Genomic DNA, 17,997 nt, shown 5'->3' with positions numbered 1-17,997 from the left:
ATTGAGGCAATGTGGCGTTAATCGTCAGCGGCACGCCCACCTGATCCTCGGCTTCATCCCACTTCTTGTTTTCATGCACAGAATTTATCAGAGAACATGCGACAGCGTATCTTACTTCCTAAATATTGCTATTGTTTCCTAAAATTGTTTATTAAATAATTAAAAAACAAAAAAAAAAGAAACAAAAAAAAACAAAAACCGGTAAATATTCCTGACGTTAACGGCACACAAACTGATACATTTGTAACAATATCTCGCATTCTTTAAATAACTTTTATCAAAATGAGGCTGATTCCACATTCAAGTCTCTTGTTGATACGTAAGTATGAGTCATCATGTGCATTTAACAGAGGATAGTGTAATTACTTCCAATGCTGTGTTTAAAGAGGTCCTCTGACCTCAATTTGTACATGACCATTCCAATTAAATTTGTACATAAGACCCTACCTTTTTTCTACATTTTAAAATTAGAAACGCGCCTATCCCTCAGTGGACCTGCATTGAAAAGAGCGGGGGAAGCCCACTGGGAGCGAGCACAGCACGCTTGTATTTCATTTAAACCAACAGATACATGTTGGGTCAGTTTTGATCAGCGCGCCGGGTAAGCAACTTTCCCCCAGCTCAATTCATTCGTCCCGCGGATGATGGATTAGCCCGCGGAATGAGGCCACGCATGCTGTTTTTACCATCGTGTTGAATTGCCGTCGACTTACGTCCATATTGCAAGTACGATAATCTTTTTTGAATGACCTAGGTAGCCAAAATTTAGGTACGCGAGGATTTTTAACGGCCCATTTAGGTGTTATTTCGCTGGGGCGACAGAAAACATAACCTTGGAAAATTCTAGACAATCTTCCGTTAGAGATAGATATTCTGGAGTAATGATCATCTACTGCAGTTAAAATTAATATCTAATAAACAGCATCGCTCATTATTAAAACTTATTATTCTTTATTGACACATCTATGTAATGAGCACATACTATAAACCCCCGCTCCTGTGACTAAAATCGGCGCACGTACGTACCGCAATCTTCTCGTAGAGCAGTTATCTGAAAAGTCGTATAAGTGAGGTACAGTGGAACCTCGTTAAAGCGAGTACGGGCTATAGCGAGAACCCCGCTATTACGAGAGATAGCCGATGTACCGTCAATTGATCCTATAAAAAGCATGTTAAAAATTTCGTTTTTACGAGGCCCTTCTGGTGTTGGCTCCCGCCATAGCGAGGGTTTCACCGCCGGAAAAACTTACACCAAGACTCCTTAATCTCTGTGATTGCTAGCGATCTGTTAGAAATGAAGTCAATGGAGTGCTCAGTCTCAAATTTATGTGGTAAACTGTCGTTCGATAAATAAGTAGTTAATTTTGGTGAAAATATTGTGGCATTAGCTTTCGCGAATGCTTGATCTTCTTTTGTTCCCCGGGCGGCAGAAAGCATTCGTCAGCATACCCGCACGTCCATGAGTTGCATGAATAGAAAGCATTTGATGGAACACACCATGGCCAAAAAAACACCAAACACGTCTAAGCGAGAAAATAAAGGAGTAATATGTAGTATATTGGCTATTATTTTCACCACCTCCGGTAAAGCGACAATTCGCTATAGCGAGTATTTATTGGTGCACCGTGGGGTGTCGTTTTATCGAGGGTGCACTGTATTTTATCTCATTGGACTGGAAAAATGCGTTTCGTAGCTGAGGTTGTCGCATAAGTGAAGAGTATCATAACTGAGGTTGGAAATACATGGGTTCATATGGGGTTATTCACCGGACCAAAAAAAATCGGCGTATAAGTGAGGTCATCATATAACTAAGGGTCGTATAACCGTGGTTCTACTTTATATGTAAACAGGAAAATTAGTTTCAGTTTCTCAACAGAAGAATGCGGCATGACGCAATCGAGTGTTGATATCTTCCCGAATACAGTAAGTCCGATATACGAACTAGATGCGTTCCAAGACCTTTTCCCTAAGTTGACAAACCCACTGTCTGGCAGCCAAGAGTTGTCCGATGACAGGCAGAATGGTCTAGGTCAGGGTAGGGGGCAAGGCAGCCAGGTAAGAAAGGGAAACGCCTACAATGGGCTCCGTGAAGAAAGGAGCCGGAAGGGATGGAAGGCGTGAAGGACCCAGGGGAAAAATCACTTGTTTTGGTGGATCAGGCTTATTTCGTTGCTCCTTATGCACTTGACAACGTTGTATGACTAGGCGAAAGTGTAAGGTGCGTTTGAGGGATAGCGATTGGCTATATATCATGCTGGCGTAGGGCTATCCACCCCTCGTATTGTGCCGTCATCGGACAACTCTCGCCAGCCGGACTGTGAGCAAGGCATCGAGGAGTATGGTTATCCTGAAGAATGCAACACTGCATCACACTTACGCGCTGACTCACGATTGTGACGAACTGATCTACCTGGGAGTGCGATGCATTCAGAGCCGAAAATATAGCTTCCCGCAGTGACAAAGAACGGGCAAAATGCTGAACAGTTCCTAAATTCACTTCAGATTCTATGATACTTTGTTCAGATTTTGCCCGCAGTGAGAATTTCCCAGCGTCACACCGTGTAGCAACGGCCAAATGGGAGGGTGCCAAATTCGAAATTTTTGAATGCTCGTACCTATGAAAATTCGTACATCGAATGTGCGTAGGAAGAGGACTAACTGTACGTCCAATTTATGAGCGTTTATGAGTGGGTCACCATGACTCCAGAAGAATGAAGCTTATTTTATGATATTGTGAGTAAATTGAATAAAGAGCCATAATCGGCGCTCTTGGGCACAGTACACGAGAAGAACTTAGTGGCACGATTATTAACACTTAGTGTAGAGAACATCCACCTAAATGCCATTACTTATGCGTGAAACTTTGTAATAAAGTTCATTTTGTAGCCGCTGGGACCGGGACTGTAGTTCGTAATTTCGTAAAAACAAAAATTTCGTAATAACGTTTCTATTACTGTAGCTTGGATAGGCCTTTTCGTCGGACCAACAATTTGCTTCGTAAGAACGAGAACTTCATACTAACGTTGTTCGTATCAACGAGAGTCTACTGTAACTAAAAACGAGCTGTTATATCATATTGGCCAACCTATGAAATCATAATATAGCCTATCCTCCATAAGTCAACGGGCAAACCCAAAAGATCATTCAATGAAATTTAGAGCATGTTCTAATTTGCTTGAATGATTCTGTGAATGATATGAGCGCATGGCATCCATCTTGTCACCGGCACCACCTCAAGACTTTTGAGATCACACATAAAAACTTTGGATGCACAGTAATCCATATGATAGCTCAAATAATTAATATATACTTTGAGAGAACGTAAATTCACAAACATCAATTCTCTAAAAATTCAGAAAAAACATTCAGGATTTTTAAAGACAAAAACATCATTTTTCTTCAAGATTGCATCGAAATTTTAACTTGCAATTACTAAACTATATTTCTTGACTTGAACGGTAAATTTTGGGGTTAGAGTCCCAATTAATGACAAAATCTCCGTTTATTCGGTGAACACATTCCAACGAAAATGAGCCATTATATCATGTTGGCCCACATAGGAAGTCACAATGCTACGTAAAAGTCAAGGGGCAAACCCAATGAACTAGCCCATGATGGTCACAGTGCACTTTCTTCCCCTGCATCGATATTTAAAGAACAGTAAATTCTCTGAGGTGACTAATTTATGCACTTATAAAACCTTTAACTGTAATTACGCATGATATCCCATAAGATATCTTGAGAGCATTCGTAGCCTTGCAGTAATAGAGAAGTAGCAAGCATTGAGATAACATAGAGCCAACTTCATGGTAGTAATTATGAGGACGCTGAAGTGCACTCCTTAGAAAATAGAGCAGGCCCCTTCTTTTTTTTCTCTCCCCGGTACTTCTCTTCTCGTGCAAACGAATGACCTGGGCTCGACTGCATTGTGAAGGCTGTGCACCCGACAGGACCCTAAACATAAAAACTCCTTGACGACCGGCCTTCACCCTTGCACAGCCTTCGCTCTAAGCTTATTGAGTTTTTTTATTGGAGCTGGACGCTGCGGCATCAATACGGAACTTGACTTCAAAAGGTAGGATTTTTCTGAGCGAGACACAACATACAGTTCTTTCCAAAATCATTTTTTCACTTACTTTCTAATGTACTTCATCGGAAGGGAAAAGACTTTGGATAACCATTTGAAGAGTAAATTTCCTTCAGATCATATTCTGAGGCGCACTATCTTTAAGCATAATCATGGCTGCACTGCAGCGAAAACAACTTAATACTTCGTTACGGGATTACAAAATGCATGACAGCAGCGATTTCCTAACATGGTTTTCCACTATCCATAACATATCGTTTCAATCCCTCTCATTACTTTGTACATTATGCACCACTGAAAATCAAGGCAATAAAAAATTATATTCAAGCGCACATGTAAATGAAGCCTTCTGTTGTCTGCAACTTCCAAAACAAATCATGTGATCACAAACAGTCGCAAATATTGTTAGAATCGACATGCATTATTGATAGTTGCACCAGTGCGCATAGTTTCTGCACAGAAATCACCGTGTAAAGCGGTCACAGCGAATGAATTTAATTAGAATGATCATTCACCATGTAAAACGGCGTTTACAGCGGGTCAGATGGCTATATGTAAGCAGCAAAAGACCACCTGACTCCGTGTAATGCACAAGAAGAATTCATCCCAGAAATGGATAAATTTGCTTCTCAGTTACCCTAGTCCTTGAGCTTAGAACTGGAATTAGAACCAAAGGCAAAAAGAATTGGTGCAAAAAAAATTGCACCACACTAAGTATGAAAACGTTTCTGAAGCACATTTAACATTACATATTGGAACAGAGGATTCAAACAGAGAACCAATTCTAGGAACTGAACTAAAATCTGTACTGACAACAGATAAGAACTAACTCATCCTAGTAATGAACAAATAGAATGTGCAGAACTACTTACATGTACGGGTTTATGAAAGTAATTGCTCTTAAAATCATCTGCCATTGCTCCAAACTCTTGCAATGTAAAAACTCTTTTTGACTGAGCAAAACCATAGGGCTCAGTTGGTTTATCAACAACTACAGCAACGCATTTTGGACACCTCCAGTCACCTGCAAATTGTACATCATGATTAGGTCATACACAGTGGGAAAATACAAATAATGCTGCCTTGCTAAGTTACCTTTTGGAACTGCATTGAGGGATGGAATAAGGCAGAAAGTATGGTAACTATCATCACAACCATCACATAGGAGAAGGAATGCTTCTTTGTCGCCACGATTGCAGTTGACACAAACATACTTTGCAAGCTATTAAGAGAGATCAAGTTGAACATAAGAAATATGCCTATCATGACTGATATCATACACCTCAGGTTAATCACTAATTACTATATAGCATTAACAAATTTCTCAATGTTAGATAAAATGAAATTGATTCAGTCAACCAGAAACATAAGAAATTCAAACAAAATATAAAACTTACTGGGTCAACATATTTTACTTTCTTCCCTCTGGTTTTCCCTTTGGTCTCAGTTTTTGACTTGGCAAAACCAGCCATTTTTGGTCCCGGTCCAAAAAATTCCAGTCTTTTAAGTTCTTTGCTTTTCACAGGAGATTTCACAACTGGATCCTACAATTTTTTTTAAATTCAATGCCAATACATACACAAAAAAATAATAAGGAAGTACCAGAAATACAGATTTGATTGGATGGGAAAAATTCTCACCGATAAACGTTTAGAGCTTCTTGTTGGTTGAATCCGGGATGGCATGTTCTGCTTTCTTGTTCCCATTGGTCGGTAATCTCTATCTTCCCCACTTTTCTTTCCCCTACATTTTTCAGCACTGTACTCAGGATCTGACAGAATAAATGCTGACTCTTGGTCAGCATCTAATACCTCCTGTTTTATTCGAATATTAATTTCGGCATTGTTGGTGTCATTGCTGCCACCAGCATTTAAGTAATCACTATCTCCTCCCTCTTGGTCATCATCAGGGGGTTCCTGTTTTATATTGCCATTTTCTTGACTTTCATCCTGCAAAGAACAATAGAAGATGTTACCATTTCAAATTAAGTACAAGAAATGAAGTGCTAAAAACTTTCTCTCACTGCAATTCACTTAGTACTTGAGGCTATTCCCATCTACTTACTGATGATCGCTTATTATTCTCAAATATATCATATGGGTACAAAAGCTTTTCGTAGTGCATTTTTATAAGAGGAGCCTTTCCTTCTGCATCCATTATTTCTAGCTCCTTAGCCACCATGACCCATTTATCCTTGGATGTTACTGCTGCAAAGCCTCCTATAAAGATGTATCAAAAGATTTTTCAAAAAACTGATACAGAGCAACAAATCATGGCATTCCAATACTCCCAAAATAGAAATTGATCATCACATACCTTCTCGAGTCACAATCTTATGCAAGGTAAAGAGATCTAAGATTTTGCTCTCAATAGTGGGCAACTTAATTGCAGTTCCTTGCAGGTACCAAAATTTGACAATTTTATCAAAAAAGATGAGTTTTATCCTGGTAGTGGCCTGTAAAAATGGAGGAAAGAAAAATTATTCCATGTTGACAAACCAATGAACCCAAAACGAAAGAACTGTATACAGTGGGGAAAACCTGGTAACAGCATGGTGAAAAAACTATGTAGTTAATTTACTACATAGACTGGATTCCTCAAAATTAACTCCATAAAAAAGCAGGGTTCCCACTCAATCTAAACAATAAAATTCACGGTTTTTTCCAGGTTTTCACAGTCTATATGTCTTCAAATGCACAGTTTGTAGATAAACCATTTTAGATAGAAATATTGATCACGTAGCAATCATCGGCCGTACGTTAACTACAAATTTAACAAACTCAACAGACACCATGAATGCAAATGCAGCAATGAAAGTGCTATCTCTCCTGACATCACATATCAGTTGCAAAATAGGGTAGTTTCCTTCATCAAAGAAAACAAAAGGCATTGATTGCGATTCGTAACCCACCATTACTGTATTCATAAAATACAAATTGTTTGTTTTTAGAAATCCCAGTTTAAACGAATGGTAATGGTCAATTTTGACGGCATTTGAAAAGGCCAGATTGGCGCCCATGCGATGCCACTCCACGTGACATCACAGGGACCTAGTTTCTGTAAGAGTAGATAGGAGTTTTACGTCGCATGAGATTACCAATGCATGTATGAGGCAGGGAAACATCTCTTAATAATCACCGATTAAAATTGCCTATAGTCGGAAAGTTTCCTTCTTTTGATAAGGAATTAATAATCCTTTTTTAAGCCAAGCGCTACCTGCTAGCAGCCTGCATCGCAGCGGCGCACAAATCCTCGCCCCAAGGTCACCCCACTCGGCGACAGCGGGAACCAGAATGACGTCACATGAGCTTTTCCCAGCATTCATTCTTAGCCATCGCATTTTCGTGTGCTTGAAATTTTTCACTTTTCATTTAATCGCAAAAAAGAGATATCATCATTTAAAAGCCTAAAACGGAATGTGTACCCCAGGAGTAATAATCTTTCGATTTTGGCAATAAAAAAATAAAAGGAAACCACCCCATTCAGCTCCGGCTAAAGGTTGTGAGTGGGAATATGGAGGGACCAGGGTGCCAGGGAAGTTAAGAAGTGTCTGAATTTTCGTAAGTGTTAATGACTACCAGTTACCAGTCTTCCGGCTTTGATACAGCCTTAAGGTCAATGTGTCATCATGGCACACGGACCAATAATTGAGCTTCAAATATACGTGTCCAGATAAATCCGTGGCCATGTCTGCGCGTGACTGACCTTGAAATATGACCGAAATATCCATTTTTCTTTCAATCTATCTATCGTAGTTCTACGATGGTAAAATAAAGATGGAGAGAATTTTTAGGCTTTAGAAAGAAATTCACGGCTTTTTCATGGTATACGAAATTCATGGCTTATCCACAGTTTTAAGGTTGAGTGGGAACCCTGAAAAAGATTTCTAAATCACCACATCTAATTCACAAAGAAAGGTCATTGAGTCCGGCTGTGGATGGTGCGGGTATGGGTTAATGATTTCCCTGAACCATCCACAGCCGGACTCAATGACCTACCACAGCCTATTGTGATTTGGATAACTCAATGTACCCCGCTAATCCTTTCTTTCTTCCCCAACACCGCTACCTTCCTTGGCTCTTGTCTCCTCACCCACATTAACCCCACCCTCCCCTCGCTGGTCAGATACCTATCTTCACAGGAAAAATCATCATCCCATATTAAGGCTGCCCCTTCCCCCCTTCCATTCCGTGCTTAACCCCCACCCTCTCAACCACTCCTTTCCCTTCCGATAGATATCCTCACTGTCATATGTATCTATAAAATAAGATGCAGGTAAGATCAGTCACCTGAAGATGTAGCCAGGTTACGAAACCCGGGTCGTGCCCATATTAAAATAATAGTGAACCTTAAAAAGTTTTATTTCTTTATTTCCAATATGGAGAGGTTTCACAAAGTAAAGCCTGAAGTTATCAGTGAATATGGGAATTGAGGGACTTCAGCCTTCACCTTTGGATATAATGAGCACCTGATACAGCAATTGATTACTTAATGAGCACTTGTTAAACAGAGCTTCCACTGTATTTTAAAATTTACCATCAATAGAGTATGTGCACCCGGGAGGAATACGATTGAAATGCAGTTTATTCAATAACATGTATCGTAAATATCATTACTTTCGATTGACAGCATTAATTCTAGCTTAGTTTGCGTAATAATTAATATTTAATAAGCACAGTTTTCGCAATGATATTGAGCAGACGAAAATGCTCATCTATTGGCTCCTCGGTATGTGACGTCATTCTGTTCTATCTCATCAGCGTGCAAGATGTTTATCGTGTTATGATCGTGTTTATGATAAAATGAACTACGTGTGCATTGGAAAACGTTGGTGTATCTGATCTGTGTGAAGGGAAATACGTTTAAGTGCATATCATGGAATCAGATTTCTTGAAGGTTTCTTCAAATAATATCCTGAAGGTGGATGCTTCAATGATTGACCGTGCTGATTATGTTGGACTATACCTACATGCCTCGGCACGAAGTTTTAATGTTGCACGGGAGCTTTTTCATTGCTTTGCCTCATTCATAATAAAGAGCAATCGACGGGAAACCTCGTTGGAAATTAGGTCTAAGTGAATTTAGTAAGATTGTTTACAGTAGGTAATTGGCCAAAAGTTTGTAAGCACGATTCAAAGGTTTACGGAAGTAAAAGTGCCGGTGCGTAGATAACTGTTGATATTTGTATTATTATTTCAAATACCGATCATAATTTAATTTATCCATTTAACTATTTTCTCTTCCATCATTATTTAACCTTCTGACTCACGAAAAATAATTTTTCATATTCAGTTATGGCCCGTGTTGACTGGATGAATATCCATAGTTGATTATTTAATTGCTGCTACTGAGCTGGGTTCTTCTTCTTCTGGGCTATTTAAGATTTGAAACGTAAGCACAAATAACTGGAGTGACATTTTGTTCCAGTCTAAGCAGTAATCTGATCTTCATTTCTTTAACAAAACGCACTTTTTATCGACGTATTTGCTCTTTCGTAGAATTAATGTACTCAGAAGCAGAGTTCTGATTATGTCAATGTTTCTACAAGTTATTTTCATTTCGCTAACAGAGATGTCAGTCAGATATACATTTGCTTGGTTGAGGTTTATGAATAGCATTTGTGAGGTATGTCTTAAAATAATGTTATTGAAAACTTGGTCCGCATGTATGATAGAAATCTCTCGGGCTGGAAATTAAATGTTTGAATTTTAGATCAGACCATTACTTTTCATTCATTCGGTTTCAATATGCTTCTCAAAGTAATGGTTAGCACAATTTAAAAATAAATTCATTTTACATTTCTTCACAGCATAAGTTTATAGGTTTTCAAGCTACAAGGGTGTTATGACTATCCACTAAGCGAGGAATCCCTGCGCACGGTGAATTTCCAAAAGTTCCCAACTTGTGATACGTAATAATGAGCTTATTTCACATCAGATTTGGAAAATATTAGCATCACTGTGTTTGGAATTAAATTACAAACATTTTGAATACCCAAACTATCACTTTTTATCAAAAATGAATTTTCCGTTTTTTAGTTAGTAGTACGGGTACTGTAACAAAGTTAGCTAGTTACTAATTAGTGACTTAGTTTTCACAAATTAAGTCGTACTATTTTCAAGTATCATCACTGTTTAAGTGCATCTATGAATTTTAATGTCAATATAAATCTGCAAACGAACGCAAAAGCGAGAACCGAGGAGTGAGAAATACGATTAGGTTGTTCAAGGTAGAAAAGTTGATAGAGTCTTGTCGTCAGCGTAACCGAGAAATAAATGAATTAAAAGATGTAGATGATGGCATGTACACACTTTTAATCTAGTTCATAAGCCATTTCATGGCTTCTTTCCAAACTCAGTATATGCTTTAGAGGGGCTCACCTTAAAGAACAAGGTATGCCTGAGAACACAAAACAAAATGACGTCACGCCCTGAAAATATGGCCGACTGGTGTTTCAGGGCATAATTAATTTTGAAAATTTTAATAATTAATATCTCACTTAAAAAGTACCTCTCTATTCTCAGACTCGGAATTTAGCCTTGATTGAGGTTTAAATTTTTTTAAGATCACTTCCCAAAAACATGCACATACTCAACATATTTTAAATTATATGATGCCAAAAAGCTTGCTTTTTCAACCCCATACTTGACACTTACTCAGCTTCACAATCACTCAGATCTACTATGAGCCAGCTGAAAAGAGCAAGGGGGTACAGACACCCTGACCTCCCTCACCACCCACTATATCCTCATCAAGCACAGAAAGAAGACATGCACCATATTAAACCTATTATTTTACCTCCAGCTCATTCAGCTTTTGAATTCTAGGGCTAAATGTCAACTTGTCAGCATTCACTGCAAATGGAGGCTGCCAGTCCTGCAATATAAAAATAAATCAACAATGAGTCAAGACATGAATCTCCTCCCTGTGTTAAGCAAAGATTACATAACATTACTGTATATAACCTTTGACACTGCAGCTTAACCTATAAAGTCATTTTTACTGTGTCAAAGAACCAAGGAAAAGGGAGAGAACACTGCTTCAACTCAAGGTTCTACACACCCATAAAACTTTGGCCATTTAAAGCTGAGATAAACAGCCCCATTACTTCTAAAAGCAGTATACCCCATGAAAAGTCAATGAACTAGGGTTTGCTATATCCACACTTATGGCCAGCTATAAACACTATAAAATAGACCTAGTTTGATGCATGGATTTAAGTGTTCCAGGCTAAGGTACTGGAAATCTGGAAAGAATGCACAAAATAAGGGAACATGTAAGATGTTTAGCCAGAGGGTTGAAGGCTCCTGAGGCACCCAAACCAAAGGTCACTGGGCAACATGGAAAGACAAACTTAAGCATATGGGGGTATTAGGAAGTGGCGATTTAATGCATTGGAGACAGATAACTGAAGATAATTGACTGAGGAGGCTTTTCTAGGGCCATAATACTGAAGGCTATGGTACAGTAAACAACTATTATTAAGTAAAGATGAGTCAAACACAAATATTTTTCACAAATGGCTGTTACTCTTCAAATGATTCAGGTATAGAAATAAGTTAATAGTAATTCGAGGGTGAATATATTCCATGCATAAATGTGTACTGCTAAAGTAACACTATCTGGGTACTTGTTACCTCTCCAAAACAAAATAAAAAAACCTTTACTTCTGCTTCTCATGAGTAAAAGTTCACAGGTGTACAGTAGAACCTCACTTATGACACTTTCAGCAGAGAAACAAAAAAAGTTTCATAAGCATGGCTTGTTGGTAAAGAAGCATATATGTAATCCATTTAATATGGTCTGCTTTGTTGCTGAATCTTACTTTGCATTGTTAGGATGCAAAAACTCATTTGGAGGCAAGAAAATGCAGCCTAATAATCGTATTTACTCAAAAGCATCACCACAGATGATGTGTTACTTTAAGAGAAACATAACTTCGCATTCCTGAACAACATTACCCTCGGTTGAATGTCTAGGTCGAATTGCTAGCATTTCTGGCACTAAGCTGCAGGGTTTCATACTGGAGAAATTTCGAAATAGTGATACTAAATGTTCAGAGAGAAGCCAATTTTTGAAAAAAGTTGGCTCATAAACAGCAGTTTTCAGGAAATTCATTTTACTCCATATAAACAAACTAAGGTTGGAGATTGAAGAAATGAGATACCTGAGGAAAGTCATCCAAATGAACCCCATCATTAGGGAGGAAAATTTCACTAATGCATCACGAAGACTTCACACCCTGTGGACCTGGGTTCAAGTACTGGCAGTGGCAGAAACTTTTCTGAGATGGCCATATCCCTGCTTGAGAATAGTGTGGAGGTAACTTCCAGTGCAACACACTGTCCGGCAGATGGTACGTTAAGTCCTGGTTATGCCTATCGTTACAACCTGGCTAATTCCAACACAGGGTTTCCATATTCCCACCCTTACCTCATGGCGAAAATGACCCCAGCTGTCCACCTCCCTCCAAATACCATACCATAGATAACACAGAGCACAGGGCACCTGGGATATTCCGTAATTAAGATTTTTCCGATGTTAAGATCACTTTTTTAAGTGAGCAATTTAAATAACATCACAACTGCCATCAGTGATGAATGAACAAAAATAGATAAACCCGCCAACGCCCATTGTGCCGAGCCAATACTTTTGCAATGCATATAATATGTGAATTTTATCGTTTAATTCAGTGCACATACTTAGTGGAAGGTTTCCTCTATTATTCAGTCAGTTTGAATTGTGTTCACTGTGTTGAGCTCATACATATCATATTTGATAGAAATGAATTATGTGTAATTTAAAAAAAACTTTGGGTGCTGACGGGTTAAGAGTCTGGAAAATCCCTTTAAACTGTTTAAGCACTAAATAAGAATTTTCCTAAGAAATTTTATCAGTGGTACATTGAATCTACCGGGTATAGCTCTGTTGGCATTCTTCCGTGAATTCAGCGCCGGGACCTTCAACTCACAAGCCATGTGATTTATCTTCATGGAATATTTTACTTTCCCATTTCTGATAATAACACCGGACACTTTTTGTACTTCGACATAATGGTGCTAAGCCATCCCCGAGTCGAAAGGAACTGCCTCATCTTCACGTTTCAAACTTGACTCTAATGATTACGTGACAACAGATGATATAAGTGAGGTCATCGTGTAACAGAGGGTCGTACAACCGAGATTCTACTGAATATGTTTTCCAGTCAGGCCACATTTTTACCCTCTGATTTTTGGCCTTTTCCATCTACCACAGCACTGTTGTCTTCGTCCTTTTTCTATTACATGTTCCTATCCTTTTCTTTCCTTACCTGTGAATTTGTTTGTATGTTTGCACTTAAGGCATTGTGTGAAAGAATGAAGTAGTACATATACATATAATATATATAATTAAAAACTAAATGTATTAATTCACAACTGTATCCTCAGTTACGATAAATTCTGTTTCAGAAGCAGGTACAAGTTCAAAAGACTAGTACTTAACCCTTTCCTGCTGGCACATAGGAAGGGAAGATGTTTTCCGAACTACGAGTAGCATTAAAGTATTTGAACCTCTCAGTACTGAGCTCTTTTTTGGGGAGGAGTTGCCCAGGTATTCTCGTCCCTTCAATTTGAGACCCAACTCGATGGGTTGACAAGCCATTGCCACAGCCACAGGACTACACCCTCCAACACTACCTTAGCGCAAGTCCATGGTCAACTTATTGCATTATCAGTGTTTTTTACTCTAAATATTCCTTTTGATTTTCAATAATAATTTATACTTTTATAAGAATAACTAGCATTTTTTTAAGCTTTGTAGAATTTTAAACAGATTCCTGGTGTTGATAGTAACAAAGTTTGTAAACAGAAGGTGCTATGACTCCAGAGGTCCTTTAATAGTAACTGTAAAATTTTGTTGGTTTAAAAAATGCTTATGTGCTTAAAGAAACAAATAATTCATTCCAAAATACAAAAAATTGGAGTATGGTACAAAATGTTCCTTTGAAAAAATACCATTGACAATATATCCACGTGACAATGGATTTTTGCAGTAAGGATGATCATCCATGAGTAGGAGGGTCAGAGCCAATGGTTAAGGAGTGGCCTTAAGGTCTTACTAAGCTGGGTCTCAGGCTGAGTCTCTGAATGCCTCTGACTATTACTACCTCAGCGGTCACCTCCCTACCCCTGCATCAGCTCTAGTCGACATCCGCTCGTTTACGTTGAAAAATCCACACCAGGTAAAGCCAACACAAGTTTTATGTGAATGATAATGCTAGTCGGCTACTGCCAACTTGTGGCGCAAAAGGGTTACTATGCGTGATTAGGACAATAAGTGGTAAAAAATCCATTAAATATGGATGAAAAGTACTATCCTCAGCTCAGCCTACACAATTTCACCAGAGGAAAAGTGGCTAAAAAAAATTGAAAAGTAACTACTGGAGGCCTATGATGTCTATTTGTGCATAGTTCATTGTATTGTTAAGTCATTAGCCTTATTGAGGATTGCATACACCTTGTTTGACTTCAGGTTAACTAATTTGAAGAATACATTAGGCACAACTCACAATGAAACAAAATTTAAAATCATGGAGGAAAAGTAATGGATTCAAGTCTCAGAGTAAATCTGATGCACAAACCTTTCCTAAGAATAACTGCACTAAATCCATAATTCTAAATTCTAACCCAATTGAGACATCCAATTTAAAGGTGCATTTTGAAATTTGTAATTATAATCAGTTGAAAGGTAAAGGTTTACAAAGGGAGAAAGTAGTGTCAAATTAGACAAAACTAAAATGTATGCCTAGCTACCACTTTAAATTATTGAAAAATATCCAGAAAGACTATTCTTGCATTAGGGTTAACAAAAAGTAGCATCATGAGCATTTGTGATTAAGGAAAACATGATATAAAAGTAATGTTATTTTTCGGGCACACGAATGGACTTTGAGATCATAATTAGGCATTTCAGTCGCCATTACCAGCATATTATTTTTAATATTGTCTCAACATCAAAACTGATGATGTGAAGTGCATTAAATGACCATTGTGGTGAGAGGTTAATGCCACATGGTTTCATACTAAAGAAAGGACAAAGACAAGAATATTTTCTACAGACAGGTAATGGCAGGTGGAAAGGTAGCACTGACAGGCTCTTGTCTACTATTTACATAGTAAAGTTATCACTTGCCTTCAATGAATTTAAATACCCTTTACTATTCACAATAGTGGGTTAAGGAGGGGACATTTTCCCTTCCTTGCCAAGATTAGGCCCTGTGCTCCAAAATGAGTGAATGGTGATACATAATAATGGTAATTCTGAATACTATTTCTCACTTCCTCTCCATTTATTCCTCTTAATCCCACCAAACATTTCACATTCCCTATCCTCCTCATCCAGAAGTGTGCTTTTGTGATGACTCCATTGAATACCAAAATACCTTTGTCTTTTCCACACTTTTAACAATTGATCTTGACCAGTTTCAATACCTTTGACCCTTACAACATTTAAGCAGCTAAAAATACCAAGAAACTCCTACAGATGTGCTGAGAGAACAGATCTAAATTTAAACATGGTAGTCACTAAATTGATAACCAAAAATAATGCTCCCAAGGATTGGAAAGGAGATAATTCCAAGTTAAAATTTACATGGAGTAATTAAGAAAAACCAAATATACACAACTATTTCTTGTCTTAGCTTGTGCAAAATTCTAGAACCAAACAGTATGACTGTACGGAAACATTGGTGCCTTGCAGTGTCTCTTTGTAGTACCACAATTTGTTTTCAAATCGTAGGTCCTTTGAACTTTTCTCCCTATTAATTTGCGGTCAAAAATGGTAATTTCTGAAGTGACACCATTTTACTCAAATTTAATGAAATGTTCAAGAAAGTGCCACATTAAAAGTTAAATGAAAAATTAGATCTAACCAGCTGAATGGCATTGTGATTAACTTAATGAGGTTCCTTAAGCCAGTAAGCACACAGAATAAAGCTAGATGGCGTTGTTATTAAAGAATTTTATGTCACATCCCAAGTTCAAACTCAATACTCTCAAGGCAGTTTCACACAGGGCACGCAATTGCGCTGGTTAGAACTGCATTTCTTTCTCAATATGGTGCGGAATTGCATGAATTAAATTAGAACAAGCTATTTTGCCATCTCATGTCCAGGCATTCACACATTCTATCTCATCAGCGTGCAAGGTGTTTATCGGTGTTTATGATACGATGACCTATGAGTTCATTGGAAAACGTTGGTGGATCTGATCTGTGTGAAGGGAAATACATTTAAGTGCATATCATGGAATCAGGTTTCTTCAAATAATATCCCGAAGGTGGATACTTCAATTATTGACCATGCTGATTATGTTGGACTATACCTACATGCCATGGCACGAAGTTTTAATGTTGCACGGGAGCTTTTTTGTTGTGCTGCCTCATTCATAATAAAGAACAATTGACGGGAAACCTAATGATAAAATTAGGTCAAAGTGAATTAGGTAAAAGTGTTTGTAAAAGTACTTTAAACTTTTTTTTAGATCGCTTCTCAAAAACGTGCAAATACTCTATTGGCATACTTTCTGGTTGCCTTTCAAATCTAGACCTTCAGAAAATTAGGGAATACATACATGGGTGTTCATTCCACAGGATTTGGTTCATTCCCTCCCTTAAACTATGTTTCATTAAACATTAAAATAATTACATTTTTGACTCACTCATCAGTTTCAATTCTCAGTTACAGTGCCCTTCCATCTGATAATTTTTTGTACCATTACTTACTCCTGCTGCTCTCGACTTCTCACTGTAATTTTTAATGATCACTCAAAAAATCGTTTTCATTTCGAAGTTGATCAGTATCTGCTTCACAAAAAATTAAAGCTTGAGCGCACACCATCTCTTTCTAGATAAGTCTTCCAAATAACCATGTTTGGAGTAAGACTGCTTAAATAATAAATACTTAAAACCCATTATGATGATAAAAAATTTTCCTATGGCCTAGGCTGATATAAGAAATTAAATTGAAACTGGAGAAAAATGATCAAATTGAAGACGACGAAATATATCACCATGAGAGCCTCGAACCCTGCAGGGTTATTCCACTAACCATATGGCTGGGCCATATGTCAAAATTGACCATAACTATGGCCTCGAGACATACATATGGCTTCGAGCGATTTTACTCAGAGCGAAAGGCCATAAGTCGGGCGGTAGCTATGGCCTAAAGGCCGTAATACTATGGCTTGTCTAGGAGGCGGTCATAACAAAGGCCATACGAAATAACATTATTCGCCTAGTGAGTTATGAAAGAAATTTACGAGGTGTCATCGATTATATAGCAATAGTTTCAAGAAACATATGAATATTGCAGGGGAGCACATGCGGATTCATCGGGCATTGGCTAGATATATTAAAGAAAGACATCGATTTCATAAGGAGGATACGGGATAGGTGATCTGTTCCTATACGATGATGATATTTTCATTAAATATTTCCGTGCATCAAAAGGTTACTTACTTTTTAAGTAGATATAGAGGATGAGCTAAAACTTCGCTTTTAGTTAAAAAGTTCGAAAACTTATTAAATGGATGCTCTGTTAAAGTGAACGGAAGAATGGGCTTATATTTCCTTTCTGTGCTACATTTTCTAGCAGATTTCTTACTTATTTGTTTCGAAAAGCTGTTGGTAGCTTGAAATATCCGCTATTAAATGTTCTATATTTTAAGATTCTCGTAGCATTACAGTTCATGAGGGAGGATATCAAAGAAACATAGGGCAAGACATTTTTATGGCAGTAAGGAAATCTTCAGTAAGTAGACGCTTAAAGGACAAATGTCATCCACAAATCAAAGAAAGAATGATAGTCTCATATTGATGTTTTAATTATACACCGCTACCTAAACATAAGCCTCTGATAATAAAATTAATGA

General features: G+C 37.9%; 1 protein-coding gene across 7 annotated transcripts in view; it reads right to left on the bottom strand.

Moving 5' to 3' along the window:
• LOC124171009 (lysine-specific demethylase 5A) overlaps positions 1–17,997 on the bottom strand; it is a 131,377-nt gene that overhangs the window by 110,769 nt on the left and 2,611 nt on the right. For all 7 annotated transcript variants that reach the window (XM_046550134.1, XM_046550136.1, XM_046550135.1 and 4 more), the window contains exons 2-8: positions 10,886–10,963; positions 6,404–6,542; positions 6,152–6,306; positions 5,728–6,036; positions 5,485–5,631; positions 5,183–5,309; positions 4,960–5,111 (exon numbers count right to left, since the gene is read on the bottom strand). In XM_046550134.1, coding sequence (XP_046406090.1) covers positions 4,960–5,111; positions 5,183–5,309; positions 5,485–5,631; positions 5,728–6,036; positions 6,152–6,306; positions 6,404–6,542; positions 10,886–10,963 — 1,107 coding nt within the window. The remainder of the gene's footprint in view (positions 1–4,959; positions 5,112–5,182; positions 5,310–5,484; positions 5,632–5,727; positions 6,037–6,151; positions 6,307–6,403; positions 6,543–10,885; positions 10,964–17,997) is intronic.

Source organism: Ischnura elegans, chromosome X (assembly GCF_921293095.1).
Source record: "Ischnura elegans chromosome X, ioIscEleg1.1, whole genome shotgun sequence".
Classification (NCBI taxonomy): domain Eukaryota; kingdom Metazoa; phylum Arthropoda; class Insecta; order Odonata; family Coenagrionidae; genus Ischnura; species Ischnura elegans.
This window is presented reverse-complemented; position numbering and strand designations above follow the sequence as displayed.